General features: G+C 45.4%; 12 protein-coding genes across 12 annotated transcripts; 8 read left to right on the top strand and 4 right to left on the bottom strand.

Moving 5' to 3' along the window:
- Positions 1 to 120: 120 nt before the first annotated feature.
- On the top strand, positions 121 to 1,322 carry GLAREA_12968 (Eukaryotic type KH-domain (KH-domain type I); the record flags this gene model as incomplete). The annotated part of the gene is made up of 2 exons (XM_008084447.1): positions 121 to 535; positions 607 to 1,322. The coding sequence occupies 2 exons, from the start codon at positions 121 to 123 to the stop codon at positions 1,320 to 1,322; spliced, it is 1,131 nt and encodes a 376-aa protein (XP_008082638.1).
- Positions 1,323 to 2,214: 892 nt separating this feature from the next.
- On the bottom strand, positions 2,215 to 2,901 carry GLAREA_12967 (Actin depolymerizing protein; the record flags this gene model as incomplete). Its single annotated transcript, XM_008084446.1, has 2 exons — positions 2,215 to 2,472; positions 2,719 to 2,901. The coding sequence occupies 2 exons, from the start codon at positions 2,899 to 2,901 to the stop codon at positions 2,215 to 2,217; spliced, it is 441 nt and encodes a 146-aa protein (XP_008082637.1).
- A 446-nt stretch (positions 2,902 to 3,347) lies between these two features.
- GLAREA_12966 (Multidrug resistance efflux transporter EmrE) lies at positions 3,348 to 4,715 on the top strand (the record flags this gene model as incomplete). The annotated part of the gene is made up of 3 exons (XM_008084445.1): positions 3,348 to 3,583; positions 3,629 to 4,434; positions 4,483 to 4,715. The coding sequence occupies 3 exons, from the start codon at positions 3,348 to 3,350 to the stop codon at positions 4,713 to 4,715; spliced, it is 1,275 nt and encodes a 424-aa protein (XP_008082636.1).
- A 555-nt stretch (positions 4,716 to 5,270) lies between these two features.
- GLAREA_12965 (uncharacterized protein) lies at positions 5,271 to 6,995 on the top strand (the record flags this gene model as incomplete). The annotated part of the gene is made up of 1 exon (XM_008084444.1): positions 5,271 to 6,995. One exon carries the CDS (start codon positions 5,271 to 5,273, stop codon positions 6,993 to 6,995), a length of 1,725 nt encoding a protein of 574 aa, XP_008082635.1.
- Positions 6,996 to 9,041: 2,046 nt separating this feature from the next.
- On the bottom strand, positions 9,042 to 11,154 carry GLAREA_12964 (MFS general substrate transporter; the record flags this gene model as incomplete). Its single annotated transcript, XM_008084443.1, has 6 exons — positions 9,042 to 10,070; positions 10,126 to 10,483; positions 10,547 to 10,609; positions 10,665 to 10,766; positions 10,816 to 11,101; positions 11,142 to 11,154. 6 exons carry the CDS (start codon positions 11,152 to 11,154, stop codon positions 9,042 to 9,044), a joined length of 1,851 nt encoding a protein of 616 aa, XP_008082634.1.
- Positions 11,155 to 11,471: 317 nt separating this feature from the next.
- GLAREA_12963 (uncharacterized protein) lies at positions 11,472 to 11,831 on the top strand (the record flags this gene model as incomplete). The annotated part of the gene is made up of 1 exon (XM_008084442.1): positions 11,472 to 11,831. The coding sequence occupies one exon, from the start codon at positions 11,472 to 11,474 to the stop codon at positions 11,829 to 11,831; it is 360 nt and encodes a 119-aa protein (XP_008082633.1).
- A 2,354-nt stretch (positions 11,832 to 14,185) lies between these two features.
- On the top strand, positions 14,186 to 15,006 carry GLAREA_12962 (uncharacterized protein; the record flags this gene model as incomplete). The annotated part of the gene is made up of 4 exons (XM_008084441.1): positions 14,186 to 14,428; positions 14,493 to 14,525; positions 14,598 to 14,792; positions 14,851 to 15,006. 4 exons carry the CDS (start codon positions 14,186 to 14,188, stop codon positions 15,004 to 15,006), a joined length of 627 nt encoding a protein of 208 aa, XP_008082632.1.
- A 1,230-nt stretch (positions 15,007 to 16,236) lies between these two features.
- Positions 16,237 to 17,187, bottom strand: GLAREA_12961 (Periplasmic binding protein-like II; the record flags this gene model as incomplete). The annotated part of the gene is made up of 1 exon (XM_008084440.1): positions 16,237 to 17,187. The coding sequence occupies one exon, from the start codon at positions 17,185 to 17,187 to the stop codon at positions 16,237 to 16,239; it is 951 nt and encodes a 316-aa protein (XP_008082631.1).
- Positions 17,188 to 18,084: 897 nt separating this feature from the next.
- On the bottom strand, positions 18,085 to 19,727 carry GLAREA_12960 (uncharacterized protein; the record flags this gene model as incomplete). The annotated part of the gene is made up of 8 exons (XM_008084439.1): positions 18,085 to 18,125; positions 18,174 to 18,447; positions 18,601 to 18,730; positions 18,779 to 18,847; positions 18,897 to 19,030; positions 19,092 to 19,188; positions 19,301 to 19,397; positions 19,475 to 19,727. The coding sequence occupies 8 exons, from the start codon at positions 19,725 to 19,727 to the stop codon at positions 18,085 to 18,087; spliced, it is 1,095 nt and encodes a 364-aa protein (XP_008082630.1).
- Positions 19,728 to 21,574: 1,847 nt separating this feature from the next.
- GLAREA_12959 (uncharacterized protein) lies at positions 21,575 to 22,081 on the top strand (the record flags this gene model as incomplete). Its single annotated transcript, XM_008084438.1, has 1 exon — positions 21,575 to 22,081. One exon carries the CDS (start codon positions 21,575 to 21,577, stop codon positions 22,079 to 22,081), a length of 507 nt encoding a protein of 168 aa, XP_008082629.1.
- A 410-nt stretch (positions 22,082 to 22,491) lies between these two features.
- GLAREA_12958 (uncharacterized protein) lies at positions 22,492 to 22,992 on the top strand (the record flags this gene model as incomplete). The annotated part of the gene is made up of 2 exons (XM_008084437.1): positions 22,492 to 22,734; positions 22,804 to 22,992. 2 exons carry the CDS (start codon positions 22,492 to 22,494, stop codon positions 22,990 to 22,992), a joined length of 432 nt encoding a protein of 143 aa, XP_008082628.1.
- A 625-nt stretch (positions 22,993 to 23,617) lies between these two features.
- GLAREA_12957 (Protein kinase-like (PK-like)) lies at positions 23,618 to 24,944 on the top strand (the record flags this gene model as incomplete). Its single annotated transcript, XM_008084436.1, has 5 exons — positions 23,618 to 23,865; positions 23,921 to 24,156; positions 24,206 to 24,247; positions 24,296 to 24,763; positions 24,829 to 24,944. The coding sequence occupies 5 exons, from the start codon at positions 23,618 to 23,620 to the stop codon at positions 24,942 to 24,944; spliced, it is 1,110 nt and encodes a 369-aa protein (XP_008082627.1).
- Between the last annotated feature and the right edge of the window lie 272 nt (positions 24,945 to 25,216).

The following is a 25,216-nucleotide window of genomic DNA, read 5'->3' as shown; positions in this document are numbered from 1 at the left end:
TAGATGCTAACTATCCTGCAGCAAGTGGCTGATCTTTCATCACATTCTTCAAGAAGTGACCACTCAATTGATCACATTTCTCTCCCCCACACCCTCTAAATCCGACCGCCCAAATAAATAATGTCTGGTCATCAAGATAACCGCGAGGCTGGCTCCAACGCCGATGAGCTCGCTGACAACCTCAACAACCTCAGTATGGATGGAACGCAGGAGCGCCTTGGCCCTGATGGCGAACCTCTTCCCAAGACCGATGAAGAGTACGCCGAGTCTCAACTAACCCTTCGTGCTATTGTATCCTCAAAAGAAGCTGGTGTAATTATTGGCAAGGGCGGCAAGAACGTCGCGGATCTCAGAGATGAGACAGGTTGTAAGGCTGGTGTCAGCAAGGTTGTACAAGGTGTTCATGACCGTGTTTTGACTATTGCTGGTGGTTGCGAAGCCATCTCAAAGGCATACGCAATTGTTGCGAAGGCTCTTCTCGAGGGCGCACCGCAAATGGGTATGGGTGGTGTTGTTGCCCAGAGTGGCTCTCATCGTAAGTCTTCCTCGTTTGTTTGCATCGCTGCACGAAATAGAGAGAAATAATCCGTTCTGACATTTACATAGCAATCAAGCTTTTGATTTCACACAACCAGATGGGCACGATTATCGGCCGACAGGGTCTGAAAATCAAACATATCCAGGATGTCTCTGGAGTCCGTATGGTCGCGCAGAAGGAGATGCTACCTCAATCCACAGAGCGCATTGTGGAGGTCCAAGGCACCCCCGAGGGCATCCAAAAGGCTGTTTGGGAAATTTGCAAGTGTTTAGTCGATGACTGGCAGAGAGGAACTGGAACAGTCTTGTATAACCCCGTTGTCCGCACACAACCAGGTGCTGCCGGAGGAATGGGTGGTGGACAAGCCCTAGGTGGGAGCCCGCGTGGTGATTATGGCAACAACCGTGTTATGCGCACTGGCAACGGGGCCGATTTCAGTAATGAAGCACCTCGCTCTTACAACAATCGCCGATCGGACTCTGATGCTGCTCAACGAGGCCCTCCTACCCACGATGAGAATGGAGAGGAGCTCCAAACTCAGAACATCAGCATTCCATCGGACATGGTCGGATGCATCATTGGTCGCGCAGGAAGCAAGATCAGTGAGATTCGCAAGACCTCTGGCGCCCGCATCAGCATTGCCAAGTCTCCCCACGATGAGACTGGAGAACGTATGTTCACCATCATGGGTAGCCAGAAGGCTAACGAGACAGCCCTGTATCTTCTCTACGAGAACCTCGAGGCCGAGAAAATGCGCCGAAGCCAAGGCAATGCTCAGGACTGATCCCTCTTCTCTTCGGTCCTCATCAAAATTTCCTTTCATGCTGGCAAGCATTGTCGAGGTTTTCCAAGATCTGACTTGCCGCAAGGCTGATATTGATGTAGTGGATCTAAGCAATGATTCACATTTTACTGTGCGAACACTTTCCAACAAAAGCGATGCTTTGCTCGATTTCACGAATTTCCTTTCTTTTCACGTTCATTATACGATACGGATTTTACGACGTTATGGTCATCCGACACTTGCAACGGTACACTCAGGTAGCTCCGACGCAGGTGTCATTCCCTTGATACTCGATACAGACGATTCGACTTGACATTTAATTTCTCGAGACATCCGACATCCTGTCTCGAAATCTCTGCCAATCCGACGTCCTCCCTCGAACGAACGAGAAGCGCCCTAATCTCGTACTTCATGCGGCATGACCCGATTTTTTAAAGTCACAAAATCACGCTCAACATCATCCGTTCCGCTCAACCACATAACCAAAACAAATCAACCGAATCCACCGTGGTCTCACACTCTCCCTCATCCACGCTACATGAGATAGCGCTACTGTGCTCGTTTGACCACTTCCACCAAAACATTGATATCAACAATCTGTCGACGATGTAGGTAGATTTAGCCAATATGACCATTGAACAAAATTTGGTATTTAGATCTCGAGCTTAGTGACGATGAGCCCAGTGAAGTATTTATATCCAAGATCCCTAGGACTTTTTGTCAGCATGCCTCGTAATCATCCCAACACACGTTGCATAGTCGCGAGGCTACAATGCGTTCTCATTATCCTGAAATATAAATCGTAAAACTGTTGTTCATCCGCTTGCAATGCTTTAAAACAACCACCCCTTCCTACAACGCCGCACCAACCCCGCCTGTCCCATTTCCTACACTACCCTCTCCCCCCGTTGTAGTCAGCACCTCCAGCCTTCCGTAATCTGATTACGATTTCCTTTTCATCCAAGTCGCTTTTATCTCGGGCATCTACCTGGATTGAGTGGTGACCCAATACTCTTTTGACCTCACCGCTCTCAATAGATACGCGGGCTTTTCGCATTATCTTCGTGCCTTCTCCGATCCAGATTATGAGTATGAACTTTACGCGGGTAGACTCGGTGTCGTTTGCGTATTCAATGCGGGCGTAGGCGTACTGTCAATTATTATTGTTAGTCTTTGTGCTTTTGTCAAGCAAAATGGTCTGGTGGATTGGACTTTTGGCATTTAGCTCTCCAGTTGGATGCACCGATGAGGGAGTCTTAATGAGAAGCCGAAGCTTTGAAGCAGAGCTATGAATTATTCTGTTCACAGAAGACAATGTGCTGTCATGCCAGTACCTAATCCGAACCAAGCTTGCCCATTTCACCAAGACAAAGGGTCGTGAAAGAGCAAAACATACCTGAGCTTGTGAAGGGTCAAGCTTCTCCGTCAACTCACTCAACCCTCCTGTCCCTGTTGCGGAAAGTGTAAGCTTGTCGCCCACAGCCGAAGCATATGATATTATCAACCAGTTTGTCTCGTCCTTGTCACTACGAACTGCGTCGTACGCCGCTAGTATTTCGGGGCTGTTTGCGCCGGACATGGTGGGGTAATGCGAGGGGTGGCTTTCGGGGTGATCGATTTGGCTGGGACGCAGGGGGCGAGTTGGAAGCTAGGAAATATTGTAAGGGGGGTTTGGAAGCAATTGAAGAGCAATGGACTCTTAATCGGTGTCTGTAATGATTGAAGCTGTGGTTCTCGTCGAGTGGGATGAAACAAGGTTCTTCCCGTGCCGCCAGGTACTGCGACTTCACCGCTTCACCAACCGCTGAAGAGGGAAAGGTGGATGATTATCTGCCGTCCTCGGCATATCTAAACTGGGGTCTTAATTGCAAGGTGGCATATCCAGGAAGCTTTTCCCAACACGCACGAATTCATACTGTTGTTTTCTGATTTCCTTTTTTTCAAGGCTTTCGAGAGTTCTACTTTTTTGTTTCCGTTTTTGGGAGAAAGTTCAAACGCGAATATACAACGGAAAAGTAGATCATTATGGGGAGAACGAAGCAGAGTACGCCTTTGCGCCGAGAGCCCTCCAGCGAGTATGTTCAGGGCGAGGTCCGCGGGACACCTTCAAAGGGTGCGAGAAACATTGGAAATGGGAGATCTAACGGTGATCTGATAAATGGGACGGCCAATGGAGATGTTCTAAAGCCTGCTGTCTCGGCACAAAAAGAAGCTGGTTTAGTACAATTGATCTTCGCTGCTGGTGGTATCTATGGATCTTTGTAAGTCTGCTCACAGTCTTTACTGGCCTTGCTAATCCCTAATAGTTTGACTTGGGCTCTTTTACAAGAACGCCTTACAACAACACCATACGGCAATGCCAACGCGCCTGAGCTATTCAAATTCCCCGTGTTTCTCAACACGGTACAATCGCTCTTCGCAGCTTTAACGGGATATATGTACCTTCGATTCGATACAAAAGCCGGGACTTCACCCGCGCCTGTCTTTCCCAACAGCAGAATTTTCGTTCCGCTCTTGCTCGTCGCTATCACCTCCTCCCTCGCCTCTCCATTCGGCTACGCATCACTTGCACATATTGACTACATTACATTCATTCTCGCCAAATCATGCAAGCTGCTACCTGTGATGTTCCTACACGTTACAATTTTCCAAAAGAGATATCCATTGTACAAATACTTGGTGGTTCTAGCGGTCACTTCTGGTGTTGCGGTCTTTACGTTGCATGCAGGTTCGGGAAAGAAGAAGGCGAGCAAGGCGGATTTGAACCCAGATCGTAATTCAAGCTGGGGGCTTCTTTTATTGGCCGTCAATTTGTTATTTGATGGCTTGACCAACACCACACAAGATTACATCTTCACGGCCAATAAGGGTTATAAGGGTCCACAGATGATGTGCGCGAATAATCTACTCAGCACCGCTCTGACTCTGACATACCTCGGTCTTTCCCCATATATTATCCATACTGGAATTGGAGAGTACTTGGGAATGGATCTTTCTTCAGGAGGAGGTGGAGAGTTTGCTTCAGCTTTAGGATTCATGCGACGGAATCCAGGTGTGTGGTATGATGTTCTTGGTTTCGCAGCTTGCGGTGCTATCGGTCAAGTCTTTATCTGTAAGCTCCTCTTGCCTTTCTATATACGTTAATGCTAACACTACACAGTCTATACATTATCAACCTTCTCCTCTCTCCTTCTAGTCACCATTACTGTAACCCGCAAAATGCTCACCATGATCTTGTCCGTGATGTGGTTCGGACATCGTCTAGTCGGCAAGCAATGGATGGGTGTTGGGCTAGTGTTTGGCGGCGTGATCACTGAGGGCGTAATCACTAAAATGGAAAAGGCGGCCAAGGAAAAGGCTAGGTTGGAGAAGGAAACGAAGAAGGAGCTGTAAATATGAAAAGCAAGATGTCGTTTTAGAATAGTTAAAGGTTCAGATTTTGGCGTAGGCGTTTGAATGGATGGATACCAAAATGGGTTAGAGCTATGGTTTACTGGGTAGAAACAATTAACAGGAGAAACAAGGTTGCTATGAGCCCATATTTCTGCAACAAGATGACGAAATTTAGTCCTGTTTACCTACATAAGTACTTTCCAGGTGTTTCTTATTAAGGCACTGCTCCGAGGCTACTTTTCGACAAGCAAGTCCAGCTCGCAGAGAGGAAACAAGTGGCAGAACCTCCTTATCATTCTGTCGACTTAGAGGATCATTGAGGGCGGGCAAGTACTTTAATCATTAATTTAACTTGATTAAATCATGAAACTTATTTACCGAAAACGAAAGACGATTAATGAATGATACTTTGTCAACTTGACTGAGAAAATGTCGTGTCTCGGCTGCCACATATTTAATCCAGGCCGGAAGTGGTCCAAGCTTCCGCCCTTGCACCCCGGATGGGTCTTTCCCAATGACGGCTGCAGCAAAAAATTCAACCTCTTCATTACCAACATGTCGCAAGCCATAAAAGACAGCTTTCTCGATCTCGAACGCCATAGGCAGCTTCTAGAAGACAATGTCGAGAAGCTTCGTAAATCCCTGCGCCACTGGCAGATGTGGGAAGCTGAGTATGAAGGGTTGAAGGAAGAGATCTTATCCGCAGAACCTACGACCGACGAAGAGCTGCTGCAAATTGGGAACAACTATGGTGGAGAGCTCGTCACTCGGAAAGAGATAAATGAAATTCTTGGTACTGCCTCCAAACGAAGCCCTGCTCAAGTCGTAAATGTGCTCGATCGACGAATGGATTATGTCCAACAAAATGTTTCCACCGTACAGAAACAACTCGATGCCGCGGAACACAAACTTGCAGCAGCTACGGTTATCAGTCATCCAGATGTGAGAAATGAGGAGGGTCTGCCTTTAACCGATATAGTCGAGGAGTTAGATGATGACGGCAATATCATCTCTAGCCATACAAACACCCCCGGGAGTAGTAAACCTCAATTACTGGAAGTGTTGAAGAAGGCCAGGCTAGAAAATTTACCAGAAGGACCCTCAGATCAGATCGCCTCAACCTCGTTGAACTCAAAAATACCTGCTAGCGATGTGAAGAACGTACCTGAGGGCGGAAATGAAGATGTTCAGAGTCGAGTAGCTACGCCAAAGGTGGCGAAGAAGGCTGTAAAATTTGCGGAAGACACGAAACCCGGTCCAAGTTTAGAGAAATCTCAAACAGAGAAAAGAGTTGAACAAATCATGAGCTTGGCCAGGCGGTCGCAGGAGATGCCCTCTGACCCACCGATTATTCCTACGAATGAGTCTCCAGAAGATGCAACGCTTCGTCAAAGCATGCTAAATTATGGCCTCTCTGAAGTAGGATCTGTGGTAGCAGAACTAGAAATCGAAGAAGGCAGTGACTGGAGTGGTGATGAATTTGACGATGATGAGGCGAGTGCTTCTGATGATGAAGATACGTATGGAAGGTCCACCGGACGTGTTGTCGATGAAGAGCTACGTGAACGGATGCGAGAACTAGAAGCCCGACTTGGTGTGAGGATGATGGAAAATATAGGCAAAAAAGCTGATGATATTGACATTACCTCGGAAGGGATCGGACGTGTCTCAATTAATGGGACGGAACGAGGACCAGGAAAAGAGACATCTGAAGAGGACGGAGGTGATGCCAAAAAGTCGGTACGATTCTCTAAAGATATCGATATATCACCTCCTCCCCAGCCGGCTATCTCTTTGCCATCTACCAAGCAGGCACCAATCAGTGATATTGTGGAGCGTACAGCGCCAGTGCAAGAAGTCACTATCGCTCCTACGAAGCGAACATCTCGATTCAAGCAATCTCGCGCTTCGCCAGTTGCCAGCGACGTTGCAGCTGTATCTCAACCGAAAATGGAACTCCCCTCCATGTCGAAATTCAATCTCCCAACAGAGCAAAACATTCAGACTGTGCCCACAGGACCCGAAGGAACGACGCTGGCTTCTACCGTCGTCGAGCGAGATATCCCTGTTGATGCCTTCCCGGCAGAGCCGGACGAATTAGACCCTAATCTTCTACATCAAGAGGTCGCTACGCAATATCACAAGGCACGTAATCGATTGATACACCGCCAAGGTGGCTTCCTGAAGGAAGAGGAGTCTGAAATCGTACCCTTTACGGAGGAAGAAGGGGGACCGAAGAAATTGAGTAGATTCAAGGCTGCACTGTTGGCTAGTAGATAGTACGTAATCTCAGTTATTGCAACGACTTTCTCCTCGTTCCAGCGCCTTCTCGATCTAAGCTTCTCTGCTCTATGCATGTTTCACTCGTCTTTGATATTCAAGTGGTATTGGCTGGACTTTCAGGCAGCAAGGTTCAAGAAAACGTTGCTCGCTAGTTTCACACTCCATCTACAAACTATCGGGCGTCCTCGTACCCCCGTTATTCCCCAGGACTGTACAATCCCAGTGGGAATCATAAGTGGATTGGTGAGCCTTTCCTCCTCCATATACGATACAGTCCGAGATCAAATAATTTAGGGCTCTCTGACGTCTTGATCTACATCAGTGATCTTGAGGACTCGTTTCACCCTTTACATTCATTGAGATATTTGCGGATATTGTGTGCATGCGTGATGGAGGCTTGGTTTAGGGTTGTTTTTTGGGGTCGTTCTTTTGGGGTTTGCCTTTGGATGTTGTTGGAGGCAATGATCGGGCAGGGGGATGTAGCGATGTAATTATCAGCATCACCAGTGTGTTTCAAGTTCAAAAGGGATACCTCATGAAAGGCAGACGTTAGATAGTCTATCTAAAAGCTACAATTAATCTATTTGTTTGAAGAAACATACCATGGTGTTTCTACTAAACAGAGTGAGCATACCTATTCGTGAAGGTGCGTTGGAAAGTCGGGTTCTGGTATCACTTTACTTAAAAGATATCCATCAGTCTTGCAATTCAATGGTGGATTCTGGACTCTTCCAGCTCTCGCTGTCTACAGCTCCTGGCAACAATTGATTCATATGGGTTTAGAATATACTTGTAATCAGATAGCTTAAATTTACGTGTTGAGATTGTTGGGGTGACATTGCCATCCTTTGTGCAGTCGTTCTTGAGCTTATTGTCAGCGAGAAAAAAGCCAAATAGCTAGTACTAGTCATGGCCATCTTTTAACGCGGAGTCATCGATTTGTCAACTTTGTTCCAGCTCGTTGTCAATTGACGTAAAGAAAACACAACCATAACTCCACTCCTTTTCAGATCATTCTCTCTTCTCGTCCTCTGAATTCGGCCTCTTCTATATTACTCAGAGGATACTCAAGGTGCACCAGTATGTTGAAGGTCTGACGGGACGCCTCTTGGCGGTAAATTAGCACCACATTCTGTGCAAAAAGCTATATTTACTGGATTTGTTTGAGTAAATATACGTTATTGTTTCTTGTGATAGGGCACATTACATCTATCGAGGAGTGCAAGTTAGAAAGTCATTTTTGAACATCACTACACTTAATCGTGTCCCGTCAGTCTTGCGACGAGTTGGTGGTGCATAATGTAAGTTACAGTAGAAACATGGCATCTTTGACAGCTAAGGTAATTTACTTGGCCTATCAAATTGAATGAAAATCCTATTTTCGATAGTCAGGTCAGTACCAAAGCTCTCTCTTAAGATGTACAGACTTTGACAGAAAACATGAACTCGATTTCGATTTTGATACAAGTTCGGTCATTCAAAGTGTAGAAGAACATCTTTTGGGTTTGTAGTACAATTTAGGAGGTCAAACTCGAATACTAGAACAGCGACAAGTTCGAAGACAAACAAGCTTTGTAAAATACAACAACTACTAGGTACTATCTCTGCGTAGAAGACCGAGATTTAAAAAATAGACCTGCCGCCGAGCATCAAGTCAAGTATAGCACAATTTTCTTTAGTGCTACCGCACCAAAATAATAGTGATTACTTGAACATTTGGCCATCTCGATATAGTGCTGACAAGATTCTTGCCGCCGAGGAGAATCACGTGATGTATCAGGGGCTTAAGCGAGACTGTGTGAAGTGGAACATGGTTTTGGGGTTCAATTGGTAGGTAGTTGTTAAAGATATTATTCGCCAGAGGTATAACCAAAGATAGGTCACTTCACGGGCTAAGATAGTCATGCTCTTTGCTTGGTCATAGTCTAAGACACGATATGCGAAGTGGTATTAAATATTTCCATTCAAACTAATATAGTCAAACTTCTATAGCTATAAGTCAAGAGCTTCAACTTCTAAACAACAGGCACCATTAACACCTAATCATAGCTTAACCTCCTTAGTGTCACCAGCGCCGTGGTGCTTCTCATCGATACCACGGTCAAGATGTTTCTCATCAATGCTGCTGTGTTCCTCGTCGAGCGAGCGGTTGGGGATTGGAACTGCATCGTCAACATGGACAAAGAACTCCTCATTATCCAAGTGCTTGAACAAGAACCAGAAGACGAAAGCGGAAACGAATCCAATGATAGATGGAACAGCAAAGACCCAGACGAGGTATGGATCTTGGATAGCGTTGGCGGTAGCCAGGGAGATGGCAGTAGTGATGGCTTGCATGAACAGCGAGAGAGCCATGACGAAACCCTTCATGTTCTGAGGAGCACGAGAGTATGCAACTCCGTAGGCTGTGACGTTGATGAAGACCTCGGAAGTGGCGGTGACGAGAGTTGGGATTCCGTAAAGCCAGACAGATAGGGAGGAGACACCTGATCCGATTTCGCAATCACTAGCATGGTCGCCACATGGCGAGGTCTTGTAGACGTAATGCTGGATGATGGCGTATGCGGAAGCACCAATAGCGGCGACGAATAAACCGAAGGTCATTCTCTTGATAGGTCCAAATCGGATGCCTAACTTTCGGAGAAGAGGATAGATACCGTGGTTTAGGATTGGAATCAAGACGATAATGGCCAGGGGGTTCAAGTTGTCCAACAAATCGTTGGGCACACCGTTTGTGGTCAAAGCTGCAGATTGGGCGTTACCAGCGGCGCCCAGACCACCATCGTTGATCTGCTGAATAGGGAAAAAAAGGAAGATAGCACAAGCTCCCATGGTTCGGCGTACGTCTTCGACAAAGTCGTCATCCCAGGTAACAACTCTGCTGTCTCCAGATGCTGCAAGAACGGATGGCTTAGCCCGTTCGAAAAATCCCTTGCGGCCAAAGCCACGAATCCCAGCTTTCTTCAGAGAGAGAAAAATGACTTTGATAAAGTTACCGAGGGCACTTCCTCCGGGAGCGAACTTGATTAGGCGGGGATTGACAAAGTATAGAAGAACCGGGAGCATCAGGTACTATTTCAGTCAGCATTGATTCAATTTTAGACCCTTTTGGACAGCTAGAACGTACGACAATACACGGCAACAAGTACGCCGCGTAGAATCCAACGTCTTTGGCAAGATAAGACGTAGCAACACCGAAAAAGCCTCCCACGTTGACTAGGAGGTAGAACCATAACATGATACTCTCAGATGTAGCCTCAGGATCAACAATCGCCTTGCTTCCATCCTTATTGGTGATAACATGGGGCTTCTTATGAGGATTCTGATCAAGAACAGTTGGGGCGATATTGGCTTTGAAAAGCGCGGCACCGATGGCGAGCATGTACAGACTCAAGGCGAATGGCCCAATGGCCTTACCAGCTTGAATGACACTTGGAATAGCAGAAATGACCATAATGATATGGGCAACACCGCAGATAGCGACACTAAAATAACATTAGCAAACATGTCCTGGAAGGGGGGTCCGTTGTTGTTGGAAAAATGCTTACCCGATACAGATGGTTTTGAACCGGCCAAGATGGGCGTCGGACAACCAACCACCAAAGATGGGACTATTAAGCGAGACGTTAGGAAACATAATATCTCTGCTCAATTAGGGAAACTAACAGTCCGTATGCTAAAAAGGTGAATGCATCAGTCATAGCAGATGCGATGACTGTACCTTTACCGAGAGCGCCAGCGGTTTTTTGGGAACCCTTTGGTGGTGCTCTGATGTCCGTTAGCGAGGATCACTTCCATTAACTATGCTTAAACTCACCCAGCTCCATTTCCTCCGACTGGAAGTGGACCTCTGATGAAGTTCTTGAAGACTTGTTTGCAGCCATAGTATGAAGCACGTTCGGCGAATTCAACGGCGCAGAGGAGGTAGGCAGATACTGGCATGGTACCAGCAACCTTGGGTAAAGTTGCTAGCTCATGTTCGGTGGGTGCGATATGGCCTTTGATGTCCATAACATCGTAGCGACCGGACTGGTTGACATGGTGCTCTGTATCGACCACATTGACTGCAGCTGGGCCGGACACCAAGGTATCATCGAGAGCATCTATTGAACAGGTCAATCATTGTTATGGAAGTAAGGATACAAGACTTACTCATGGTGGCAGCGGAATAACAAGGAGATTGTCTGGTTGAGATCGGCAAAATGCTGCTGCTGCTGTCCCAAGATCGACGAGGGAACCTGCCTCTATATAGAACTCTTCGTATTCACCCAGACCTCTGATCAACCTCTTGCAGGTCAAAACCCTGTCCTATTCCAAATTGGATGCACCCGATTTCTTATCAACCGCCGACATACTTCGTCTCGTGGTCGCAAGATCGATTGGTCCAGAGCAAAGCGTATCGCACTGGATGTGAACATCTCCTCGTTCTGGAAGGCTTCTAGAAGGAGGACCGGTCTGGATGGCTCCAATCAGATGTCAATGGTTAAAAGAATTAAAGAAGCTCAGTCCTACCTCGGTGATATGCCTTGTAACATCCTGATAGTCGCACTATGGAAAGAATGGCTGGCGGTACACCGTCAAGCATTCCTACTTGGCAACGGTCTAGTTGTTCCAGATAACAAGAAAGATGCAGCTCGCAGCTCGCAGGGCAAGAGGGCGTTGCCAGTTGTCTTGGCTTCGTCTCGAACAAGAAGGTATGAAGCTCTCGACGCCAACAACAAATATTCCAAGGCCAGTGAAGTCCGGGGAATGTCTCCACTTGGGAATAGTGTCGCCAAGAGAGCACAGTCAAGACAGCCTTCTTTGGAAGAAGCATATCGCCACACGGAATAAGCCCTGCCACGACTCTTGACTGCATGGCACCAAGTGATCAACAGCTTGACTCTTGTGTCTTGTTGTGTGACTGCGACAACAAAAATCGAGTAGTGGAGAGCGGTTGGTGATCCGCGACGTATACCCAGCTGCAAGCAAGACGCAAACGATGTGACGAATGGTGCGAGCGCGGTGGGTGTTTGAAAACAATCGCGACGCATATTGGGAATATAATCGCGCTCATTCATACTCGAGAAGAGCAAGCGGCAACGAGCTCACTGGACGCCACTCGGCGCAAACAGAAGCTATCTGTCCAGACAGGAAGGTGAAGAAGGTCTACTCGGGAGCTTACTGATTAGGAACCATCCATTTGGATAGCTGATATTGCGATGTTGCAGATGTGCGCTCGGGTGGGTTGGTGTAGCTTCTGGGAACGAACTTTCAAGCACGCTGGCGGCGGGTACAATCGGGCCCCATATAATTCCAATCAGACAGATTACATGCACTTCACATTGGAAAAAGACCAGGATGATAGTACGATACGAATGTTGTCGCATGGAGCCAGTATGATGTGCTACAACTCTGGGCTCTGCTGTACTTGGGGTCTTGTACATTCGCGGAAATGGGAGCGGGAACGAGGGGAGTTAATTAGTGGTGTGCTGCTAGCAAGGGGTTGGGATGAATTGTCAATGCACTGGACTTATTATCCAGAGTGTTATCTCAGGTTCCAGGTTCCAGAACCAACAAAATGACAATCGGCAAACATATCGTTGGTCCCACCAATCGCTGTTCTATAAGTCAAGACCTGCAATACCGAGACTGTGTATACTTCGAAGTAGAGTTTACGGTTTATTGGACTCGGTATGGTTTGCTCCTGAACTTGTTCGCTCCTTGTTTATCGTGAGACCAGTCTTAATAGGGTTCAACCACCAGGCGTTAGCCGAGCTGAAGATAGACGGAGCTTAGGTTTTGCGTACGGGCGCTGGGCGAGAATCGGAGAACCGTTCAATACAGTCCACCAGTGTGTTGCAAGTCTGACGGGACATTTTACTACGGTAGAACAGCAATACCATCCCCGAAACGTTATATTTACTTAATTCCTTTGAGTGAATATACGATTCTCTCTATTGTAGAGGCTATTTATAATAAATGTTGCGGAAGGTGTGGTGGAAAGTCGTTTTCTAAATTCGTTATCATTAGATGGTGTCCCATCGGTTTTGCCATGCACTGGTGGTCGGCATCATTTCGCAATTCGTTGTTGGAAGAGAGTAACACAGATGCTAGATCAAGAACGCGGTAAGCATTGCCAATCCTCTGGGCGTCCTAGCAAGGAAATCAAGCTCCAGGACTCGAGGCTTCGGTCCATCCAAGATCTGTGCTGGTTTCACGAGATCTGCGTCTGCATCATACATTATTCGACCTTCGCACCTGATAAGTTGATAACAATGGACATTTCATTGCATCTCATACGAGCGACCTCGACGTCTCAGCCTTATCCATCCACAAGTCGTTCTCGAGTCTGGACCGTCCTCCTGAACTTCTGAGATAAAGGGATGTTTATCGTTATCCCTGGACCTCTTTCCGCATTCGGTCATGATCGAGATTCCCGAGGTCATGTCATCCGCCCATGATTGGTACTCCTGCCCGCTACTTTTTCATCCCGGTATCCTGCACACTGGCCGCAATACCACCTCACGTCCAGCACATGGTATACACACCAGTTTGTAGCTGGAATTCCCAAGTTTCAACTATTTTATGCTGATTCTGTATTAGATCTCTTGGTTGATAGTGTGCTTGTGGATTTTATCTGGTTGTCGGTTATTCCCCCCACTCCTCCTCCCAACCCGTCATGGAAGAGATAATCGCTGGGCTTCCAAAGGCAATTATACTTTTTCACTTTACCAAAGAAAAATTTCAGCAGCAAGACGATACTTTGCATGACGCTTTATTCGTTTATTTCTTGGGTAGATGCCACTGAAAAATGGTCGGATTGTTCTCTTAGCTTTTGAAGGGTCACGAGATCCTAGCTTCATGCTCCTCATCCTCATGCATCATACACGTATGACCTTAACAAAGGTCTTTTTGAATATGCACTTGGTGGCTGTCTATTGCAGATTATTCACAGCCGGAGTAGGAAATTTTCCCCCATCCAGCCTCTGGAATGTGTTGCTAGGCAAATTCAATCAAAGGAGTTACCGAAAGCGTCTCAAAACAAACGATCAAAGAAATCGTACATTTGCAATGTACCCAGAGTGAGTTATTAAAGAGCACATCCTCGATTTGTCTATATCCATTGGTTTCTTTCTTCACAACTTTCTTGCCATCACTTGCTTTGCATCAAGATTAATCTCACCGATCATATCGAGCCACACAAGATGGGTTCCACTGCAAAAGTAGCAAATGTCATTTTCCGCTTCTTCGCACTGTGTTCTGCAGCTATAGTTGCTGGCATAATTGGGCATGGGATCTACCTCATCGGAAAAGGAGGGGGAAATATCGATTCACGGATCATCTACACTGAGGCACTCGCCGGGATCAGTATCTTCTTCGCTCTGATTTTTTTGCCACCCTTTATCCACGCTTTTTGGGCTGCTCCTCTCGACCTGGCAATCTTTATCGTAAGGCTTCTCTACCTTTACAGCCAACAACTCGCTACAGTATAATCAAGCTAACCATAATTAGATGTGGATGGTATCTTTCGGCTTACTAGAAAACGTATGTCACTTTCCAACTTCTCTCAAGCACGACAACCCATTTCGACGCAATTCCTAACAATGACTTCAACAGGCGAGTGATCGAAATGCTTGTTCAGCCTACTGGCAATATAACTATTGGGGCTATTACTGGGGATACTACTGGAGAGATTACCCTGTCACCTACGGCACCACAGCCATCGCCAATTCTGCAGGATGTATCGAATGGAGAACCGCACTTGCATTCATCTTTCTTGGAGGAATGTGCTGGTTTGTAAATGCTTGTATCGTAAGTTCAGATACATCTATTTCCTAATTTTACGTTCTCGGTTAACGATAATTGTTAGGGTGCAATCCATCTTGCCTCTAGACATGATGAGGCGAAGGAAGTCAAGGAAAGAAAAAAGAGTACAAGTTCTGTCCCTCCTCAGACTCCTCATACTGCTCACACCGAGGCCGATCCTGCTGGAGCTGCACCTGTTCGTGTTCAGGAAACTGTTTAGGAAATATCCGCTAGTCTTTTCTTCTCGTCTGGGATTTCAGTATACCATAGTTTAATAATCATATAATTTTTAATTAAGAGTAAAGTTGCTGCTTATAAATCTCGTCTGTCAACTTTTGTGAACTACTAATGTTATACTGATGCTAGCGACGAGCTTTAATCATTAATTTAGTTATGAAATCTGAGTATTTAAGCCCCTGTACGTACGGGAGTACTTAAGGCTATATCACATACACACCATCTCCAAACCCGCGGAGGACTATGAACAATTTTGCTCTCTTCTATCATTCCCACTCAACTTCATACGGATTGCTTCTTTCTTCTCACAATGCGCTCGTCAAACTCGTCGTGTAATAGAGATAATCCAAACATGTCAAAGTCCAAACCTGCTACATGGTTTACATTACTTTATGGAGATGCTTGATGAATACGCGTCTCTCGATCTCAGAAGACAAACAATAGTTAGAACATGCGATTTCCAATTCGAGCTTGAAGCCGTAATGGTGTAATTTCAGGGTAACACTAGGAGGCATCGTAATCTCTCTGTTCCTTTGCATCATAGTCTATTTTATGTTCTTGATACTCAAAAAACTTGTGAAGTGAGCAACTATTTCACGACCCCATAACATATGTTGCCTTGAAGATAGAAAATGAATGTAGTACCCCAGTCTAAGCATTCAATAAGTGTCTGGCAGAATGGAACAGTCATAACCCTTCCGGAGATGATAGCTTAGGTTACGGTTTTTAGTGTCCTGAGAATCCAGCACAATGTATTCATTTTACTCCCATTCATGTTCGCGAGTAATTCACCAATTGCTTTCGTTGATCCTCTTACTTGAATTTGATAAGCTCGCTTAAATGAAAAGGGGTAAAAAGTTGGCACGGTAAACATGGTTTGGGTTCTGGCGTAAAAAGTACCCACGAAGAGGAGAGTGGAGACGTTACGTTGCTTCGTGGGATCTTAATTATTGAATCCTAAGAGTTTCCAAGTGCTACACCACTTAATTACCGCATGTTTTGCGATTGCTTCACCGCATTAAGAATGAATATGCGATACCGACTGCTATTTTGATTCATACTCATCGTTTGTCACTTTGAGTTTGCTTTTCACTAGAATCAATTCCATTAGACTAACATTTGGACTAAATTTACTTGTCGCTTATTATCTTACGACATTTAAGCTTAACCAGGCGGCTCCAATTTAAAGACAACTGTGTATTCCAATATAATATTAGATCCTTTGAGCATCGGCAATCACGCTCGAATCAATAAATTTTGTGAGATCTGCCTTCGAAGTCACTGCTCTTTTATCGCTTTGCGCCAAATATGCGTCCTCCACAACCAGGAAATCGACAAGATCTGATGGTATAGTTCCACTCCACTTGTGGACAGGCCATACCGCCTGAACAACTGATGCATCGACACCAACATTTCCTCCAACCGTCGCATAAACACTTTCTGGACGATTCCTGAAAACATCCAATGTCTGGTTTAATGCTTTCACATAAGCGACAATATTCTTCCTGGTGGCTATGTTGTTCAATTTCTCCGTCGTGCTGTATAAACTGTACACTTCTCGGTAGATTGAAACGTTTTGGAATATGACAGCACTACTTCCCAACGATTTAGCACCAAGTTCAACTGCTGGTTCCCAAATACCGAAAGCATCGATTTTCTTCCCAGTAATCATCGAAGGAAAAGTCCCAGAACCGCATGGAGTTTTCATACACACGCTGCCGGAAACGATAGTGTAGTCGGAGCTTTTGAGATTGGCACTACCCAAAAGCTTGTTGACAAAATAGCTTGCTGAGGTCCCTTGCATTGTTCCGATTCTTTTGCCCTTCAGGTCGCCGATCTTAGTGATACCCGCAGCTTGGTTGGCCACCATACGATATCCAACTTCCACAATGACATAGATAAGGCGAAGGTTTTTGTGGGAGGCGTACTGTTTAAGGCCCTGAGTCTCCGCGTTTGCGGCAAGGTCCAGACTGCTGTCAGTGGCGAGGTTAGCGACACCTCCGCTTGATAGTGTAGCAGTATCGGTCCCTTTATAGAAGTTTTTGATAGCATAGGGCTGTGGTGTATATTCAATCCACTGCAAAGACGTTGCGATCTTAAGTGATATTGCTTGACCGAAAAAAAGAGAGAGGAGTATGCCGAGAACATGGATCCCTTGCGCCATCTTTGTTGAACAGAAATTTGTCGTTATCGGTAGTCAAAGAAATGGTAATTGGGGAAAGGCAGGAGGATTCTTAGTTTTCTCACTCTTTTGTTATTTCATACGTAGATTTTCGAGGACTTTTATATACTTGGCAAATATGTTTTATCCAATGAGAGATGATTCCATTTAAGCTTGAATAGATAGAAAAGCTTGAACTCGTGCCAATGTGCTGGATTACTGCAAGTCCATGCCGGCCACGAAAACCAATAACCATGACTGCAGAAGAAGTGCTGCATGAGTTTCTAGAATTAGCCGTGGGATCTAAAATAACCGGGTGGAAAGGAAGAACAGCAGCAGCCGGCTATAGACGGAAGGATTCATTCGGCAGATATAATTAACGCCAAATTTTCGGCAAATGCATTTTGCTCTGAGCTGATCATTTTTTCAGTAAGAAGTAAGCCTATTTGTCCAATCTTCTCGTTTTATGTGCAGACGCTGCCAACTATTTGGGAGCGCAATAATGGATGTCTGATTAGCGGAACAACGAATTGCAAATGTGACACATGACTCCCGGAACATTTTTAGATGACAGCACGCGATATAGTCAGCAAAGTGTATACTGGTTATGAGAATTTAGACTACTGCTTTATGCTACTATCTCCTATAAATCCCTTCTTAAGAAACAGCATGTCGGCGAACCCACCCGAAAACCCTAGGTACCCATCTACTCGAGAGGGTGGTTTCTTCTTCCTTATCTATATACCGCTAGGGGAGTATTTGCAGGACATCTTCAAATTGTTCGGCTACATTCTATCACATTCAGTCTAGTTAAAGAGAGTCCACGAGTCCTACTATTTTCAATCCCGCACTATATTAGACGTTTCTCCATCTTACCCTGAGACACGGCCTATTGACGCATTACATCATCGGCATTGCGATTCCAGGGAGTTTGTCGAGCCCTGTGTGGTGTTAGTCCTCGCTCATATAAACTCAAAGGCCGAACTTACATCCGTCGACATTTTCGTTCACGGTGGTTTTCACGGCGCACTTCTTAGCCGCCTCGATTGACTGTGTCTTAAGAGTTCCACAAGTTGCTCCCATGCATCCCGATTTGTCCATGGCTTTTTGGAGGGAATCTCCCTTCCAACCGAATACGTAGTCGGCATGTTGGCCAAGTCCAGTAGCATCCCCAGTGCTCAAAACAAATGGCTGGCTACCATCTGTAGGCCAGATCGACTTGTCGTTGAACTTCGTGGTATCCCAAACCACCTCGTACATCAACTGGCGTTCAAAGAGATGTGTCAGCTGTGATCTTTTCACTCTTTCGGGCGGTTTTAATCATAAATTCACCGCTAGAAGAAAAGGGGATGAACACATATGTCGACAGGCAAGAGGACACGAGATGAGATGAGAAGAAGAAAGTTCACAGCTTACCTGCGGTATTCTGACAGGGTGGGTTGCTGGGCAAGCACCACCAAGGCTCAAGAAATTGGCAGGGCCGCCGACAGGGTACGCAACATGGTCCTGGTGATTTGGACTATCGAGATTCTTTCCATCCCAGCAGCTGTATATCACTTCAGTACCACTTCTTGAATATATGAGGTTTTCTTACGTTGGAAAATGGATGTTGGAACGAATACCACCTAGGCATGGCTTAGGGGGCAATGCCTCAGTATCTATCCTATTGGCTTATTAGCTTTTGTAGGATTGGTTGACAAGAGATGACTGACTTAGCATCCATGCATGGAGCACTGGTATCACCACCAAAGTTTGGACCCGTATAACAACGATAGCAGTTTTGTCTCTTCAACGTGGTGTCCTTTCTTGAGCGCTGGTTAGGGTCACCAACGAGCATACGAAATCCCTGAAGTCGTTTAGATAAGTACGAGTACTACTTGAGCTGAGACGCTGAACAGCAGACATACTGGTTTGAAAGCTGTGATCTTTCCGGGTTGTGCTGAAACGTAGTATACAAGAACACCACCGGCAATTTGTGTGCTGAACTTGTCGTTGAATTGTAGACTAGATAAGGTCAGTGTTTGCCCACGTCAGTCTGCATGAAACAGTTTATGACGAGATATGATATCGAGCAACATCAGATTGCCCAGCGAGGTAGTAATTGAGATATACATACGCCGCACCCCCCTGGGGAACACGCTTATAAGTGCCATTACGAGCCTTGAAGTAAAGATTCGCCGTCCAGTAGTTAGAGAAATCTTCGGAAAACTGGCCTACGGGGTCAAATTAGTCAATATCAAGGGAAATGTAAGGAGAGAAGGGGGGGGGAAGAGGTATTCTAAGAACTAACAAGTAGTGCAAGTGGCAACGTTGGAGACATCACTGGTTGTCATTGAAGCGTTGAACGCATTTCCGCCCACAATTTGATGAACGTGGGTGGATGGGACTTGTCCAGGATTGACTAGAGGGTCAATTCTGTCGATAACAATTTGGGGGCATCCAAAACGCAGCATAGTAGTCGAGCCCTGCCGAGTGACCAGGTCGTTCCACTGAGGCATTGCCTCAGTGAGTCCCGCGAGTGCGAGTATAGAGGCGAAAAGCATTTTCGGTGTATTTCAAGACGGTAAAGATGATTTCTTGTGCAAGAGACATCTTCACTTTAAGAGGGGTGTTTTCAACCTTTAACAGTGTAGACTTGAACGCGCGACAGGGATTTGATCATCCCATGATAGGCTTGCAACTGCCGTGCTATTGTGGCAAACGAGACGCCGATGCGTCGTGACTGCTCGAGGTGGCGGATAATATGAGACCACGATTTGCCGGATTAATTTTAGATTGAGTCTCATATTGTTAATATGATATCTACACAAAACCAATCAGTTTTATTTGTATGGTTTTACAAACCCCACATACTCTCAATGCCTCTTCTTTACTGTTACTATTTAAAGTTACCATAATTGAAAGTTTGATGTATCATGTGACGGAAAGAAGGGATTATACCCGTGATATATGCAACTTCCCCTTCTCCGAGATTTTCGCATACCGGCAAGGTGACTACCAGCTGGGGATCGACCCAAAAACTAACCATTCATAACCGAGCTACGAAAAAAACTACTAACGATCATTCTTTCAAAGGGTACTTTCAGTTAAAGTTGGAAGAGTTGGGGCCGTGTTTCTATCCCGTTAAGTGCCGGAAACACCACCCCAAAAAGCACCTTTTGTCATGAGTGAAGCTCCTTTAATCCTATACTTTGATTAGGTATATCCTTTCGTCTTAGTGCTGTACTCCACAGGTGTTCCCTATCGCACTTAATAGGATACAAATCGCCTATAATCTGTATAGGAAAACCGGCTTTTTGCGATTTTGGTCAACTTTGCGTATATAGAACTTTCGACTCCCAAAAGACAGAAATTCTACCTTTTAGTATTTTGAGTAAATATTATTAACCTACTATATAACTTAATTTTAACAACGTATAATACATACAGCTTGAGTAGTATAGCTTTTAAACCAGGGTGGAAAGGTGCTTTTTTATTGCAATTCGCTAAACCTGCCGGAACGCTGTGGCCCCAACTCTTACAATTCAGAATTCACTTAATTCAGCAACCGACTACTAAGTATGAATGAAGGGGCACCCGTATACAAAGCGAGCAATTATTGAGGCCTTGATAAGCCAAAAGTAGCTCGTTGTGACTCCTTAACGAGGTCGATCAGCTTGTTTCTATCGACATTCAAATGCCAACTTCGGTAGTTCTCAGTTTCCTTTCGGTGGCGCAGAGAGAGAGCTGCATATCACAGTTTAAGTTAGCTGCAAAGGTGGCGACCAGAGGTTGCCGAACGAACCGTTCTATTTTCACTGAAAACAACACTCGTGAAGAGTGACGCTTATCATTGACGGCAGCACTCAATAACCTCAGCCGGTATTGGGCTACTGAAATTCCAAAGTACTGGTAACTTCTCAAAGTCATTGTAGGATTTTGGGGTGACAATTACGAATCGGAAATTACATACAATGCTTGTACCAGTTTATGCTCGACCATTGAGTCGCAACCCAGATCAACTTGACACAACTGAGAATGTAAGTTGCTTCGCTCCATGGGTGTCGTTAGTCAATGCAAACTGGGGTGAATTGAAGTTAACTGTGGTAGCGCTATATTTTACACTCAAGTCGGTCACGATCAGTTGAATGGTAAGCGAAGACTTCACGTAAGGTCTTCACGTAAAACTTCAAAGAAACGCGCATACTATGTAAGCCTTGTCACTACATAGACACTCGATTACAATCTGAACTCAACCTCGCTCTCTTCAACCTTCGCACCACCGTTATTAAGACAAGCCAGACCAGGTGTCTCAACGCCTGCAACCCAAGTTCTCGCCTGCTGTAACCTCCAATTGCACCAAATTATCTGTCACTTTCATTCGGCTCATCAAACAAGCTCGCCCACCAGAATGTCTTCCCTCGCCGCTACTCTCGGTCTCCGAGCTCTTCCTTCGCCTTATTCAACCCCAAACTTCGCTCCCGCATATCTCAGTTTCCATTTCGTATTTGCCTATTGCGTTCTGGCCCCACGACATCTCAAACAGATATATGGAATCGACCATAATGTTTCGCCAAGGGAAGACTTGAGCCGCTACGGGGATGCAGCTGTGAAATCAGGCAAGATTTCACAGGGATTATTGAACATGATGCGACGTAACGAGTCTACACAAGCCAACTCAGTCGAAAATTACATTCTGTTTGTCGGTGCTATGAGCTTTGCTTCCTTTGCGGGAGTCAAGCGGGAGTCAATCAATCGTGCTGGCCTAGTGTACACTATTTCACGAGTCGTCTACGGCAGTGTATACATCTTGGTCGATCAACCGGCTTGGAGCTTCCTGAGGAGTGCTGCGTGGTGGGGTGGTAACATTAGCTGTCTTTGGTTGATGCGTAAAGCGGGCAAGAAGTTAGGTGCCTAGAGAATTAATACGCACTAGAACTTAAGCAAAACAATTTACACTCTTATAGATATTGCAGAATTCGTTAATTTTTAATATTTCCTCTACGTAGTAGCATTATCTACTACTTTACTATAATAGATTAAACCTAAAGAGAGTCCTAAAAGTATTAATAGTACTAGCAAATCGTGCATTGACTGCTTCCAATACATCCACCATATTCAAAGCTTTGGACGGGACTTCGGATTCTGAAACCCAAAGCCGCAGACGTAGAGTTCACCCGATAGGGAGAGGCCTGAGTAAGCTTGACGAACCCTTGGATCCTGGCGCACTCTTTAAGGAAGGTTCGTGGGATGATAAACAGAGAAGGCATCAATGAGGCCAAGAAGTGGCTAGCTTTAATTCTCGACGCATTTGACGGCGCTGAGAGTATGTCTGTCAGGTTTAAAATATCACACGAAGACGACGAGCCTGAATTTGTGGAAGTCACAGACAAGAGAACCAAGCTAGAGAACACGCAGCAACCAGTGAAGAAGCTGGTCTTCTCCCTCTATAAGCTCAGAAAGAAGCGACAGCGAACCGAGACTCTTGGGCGGAAGATCCAATGGGCATTGTATCAAAAAGATGATTTCGATAGCCTGATCAAGGATATGTCTGGACTTGTCGAGAAGCTCGTGAAACCATTACCCACCCTTCAGCCGGAACAAGCACAATTGTGTAAACAAGAGGTGACGGAGATCTAGCCAGAAACATTCCCCATATTCGTCAAAGTTCTCGAGGGCCCAGATGAGCTTCTCAATCGCGGCGTTGTCGAGGAGGTTCGAGTGAATGGGCACAAGCTGGAGGGCGCAGTCATTCCGAAGGGGGAAAATAAGAACTCGGTCGGTGATGATCTCGAAAACAATCCTGACACTTTGGCGGCTGGCCCATGATGCTGACGTCTCAAACGGGTACTTTTCGTGCATATCTCGGATTGTTATCTCAGGGTTTCGAATGCTATATATCCTAGAATTGTGCGAGACAAACAGGTCTTTACTTCTACATGTATTCAACATCTCCTTTCGGATGGGAGTGACCATGAAGTGTTGGTTGTTCTTATGCACCTTGAAAATTTGAGAGCTATCAACACAGGTAATTCAGAGCTATCAGCTTTTAGAGGATGTTCGAACGGCAGCTGGGTTGAGCCGCTGCCTCTTTTAATGGCTACGCCAGGCAACTTTTGTCTTCTTGCCATTTATTTCATCTGATAGAAAAGAATGAGAAATGATTCCTGGTATTACAAGAATTCCCCAAAGCATACGAAAGCGAGTTTCGTGTTCTCTTTTTCCTATCCATTTTACGCCCACAAACCCAATAACCTGCCATCACTCCTACAGCTTCAACATAATGTTAGTGTTTGAGCCAAGTATGTGCGTAGGTAATATAACCGCTGAGAGGTAGGGTGTCTCAACATTGCTGTGGATAGGTACCCGACATCGCCAACCGTGATGTGCTTAGTCATCCGAACCTCAACCTCATAAAAGGGAAGCCCCTTTAAATCCATCATCCTTCTTTACTATGGCCTCTCTTTTGAAATGGGCAAAGAACGCTGTGCGCAGAGCGCCATCACCGCCTATGCTCTTCCGAACGCCGGGGGTTGACGTTGTCGCTAGTGACCAATGTCTTGAGGAAGAAAGCAACGAGCGCTTCAAAACCGGACGTTATTATCCGGTCAACATTGGGGATATATTTTCATCTAAGTATCAAGTCGTTGGAAAATTGGGTTGGGGGGTTACTTCAACTGTTTGGCTAGCGCGTGACCTTCAGTAAGTCTCCCACCCAAACTCAAGTTAGAAGTTGCGGGCTAACAATCCGTTTTAGAGCACATCAACATGTGACATTAAAAATCTATGCTCGCAATGAAAATATAGGAAACGAATTCGGGATCTATGAGCATTTAATGAAGATCAAATCGAAATCTCGGTATCCTGGTTATGAGTACATACGAACGGCACTAGACACTTTTGTGAGCCCACGGCCTGGGGGCGACCACAACTGTCTTGTGCAAAAGCCAATGTGGGAGAGCTGGAGTGATCTCCTATATCGAATCCCTAGCGGTTTATTTACGGAGGATCTCCTTAAGATCACTAAAGCATGTTTTTCTAGCAATGGACTACCTTCACACCGAATGTAAAATTGTTCACACAGGTACATTACACATTAATCCAAAGAGTGACCTATTAACCTAAATTACAGATATTAAAGGGAATAATGTGCTCCATAGTATTATTGACGAGACCCTTTTGACAGATTTTACCACGGCTGAAATGAAACATCCGAGCCCTCGGAAAACTATCGATGGACTCCCGGTTTACGCGTCTAGGCGATTTGGAGTTCCTAAGATTCATGGTGTCGCGGTACTTAGTGACTTTGGATCGGCAGTTAAGGGTGAAGAAAGAAGGAATCATAATGCTGGGCCGGATATTTATAGAGCACCCGAGGTAATGATTAAAGCAGATTGGAGCTATCCGGTTGACGTCTGGAGCGTTGGTGTGATGATTTGGGATTTATTCGAGGGGAAACACATGTTTCTAGGCCAAGATCCCGATGGCTCGGGCTACAAAACCAGAGCACATTTAGCGGAGGTCATTGGATTCTTAGGGCCACCGCCGCTTGACCTTTTGAAAAGGGGACTTAGGAGCAGGGAATGGTTTCATGAGGATGGTGAGTACTTCCTCTTCTTCCTTCAAATCTTGGGAACAAGGGGGGCGCTAATGATTATTTTCCAGGGACGTGGAAAGCCGAGGTAGAGAGTCCACAAGGTACAAGCTTGGAAAACTCAGAGGAACGACTTGAGGGCGACAACAAGGTTATGTTTATGAATTTCCTGCGGAGCATGCTCTAGTGGCGCCCGGAAGACCGAAAGACTGCGAAGGAATTACCCGAGGATCCTTGGCTTAATGCCGAGAACTAAAAGAGTTAAACTTATTTATTTTTCTATAATTAAATAGAGTATAAGTATATAATAATATAATTTTAAAGTATTATTTATATTCTTAAGCTTTAGCTAAGAATATTTTAATTAAATTATCTTTAAGTAAAATAAAGAGAATATTTAACTATTTAATAAAGTAGACTAGTAAGTTAATATAGTATTATTATTATATATTAATATAA

The sequence above is a fragment of the Glarea lozoyensis genome (genome assembly GCF_000409485.1).
Source record: "Glarea lozoyensis ATCC 20868 chromosome Unknown GLAREA20, whole genome shotgun sequence".
Taxonomy (NCBI): Eukaryota; Fungi; Ascomycota; class Leotiomycetes; order Helotiales; family Helotiaceae; genus Glarea; species Glarea lozoyensis.
This window is presented reverse-complemented; position numbering and strand designations above follow the sequence as displayed.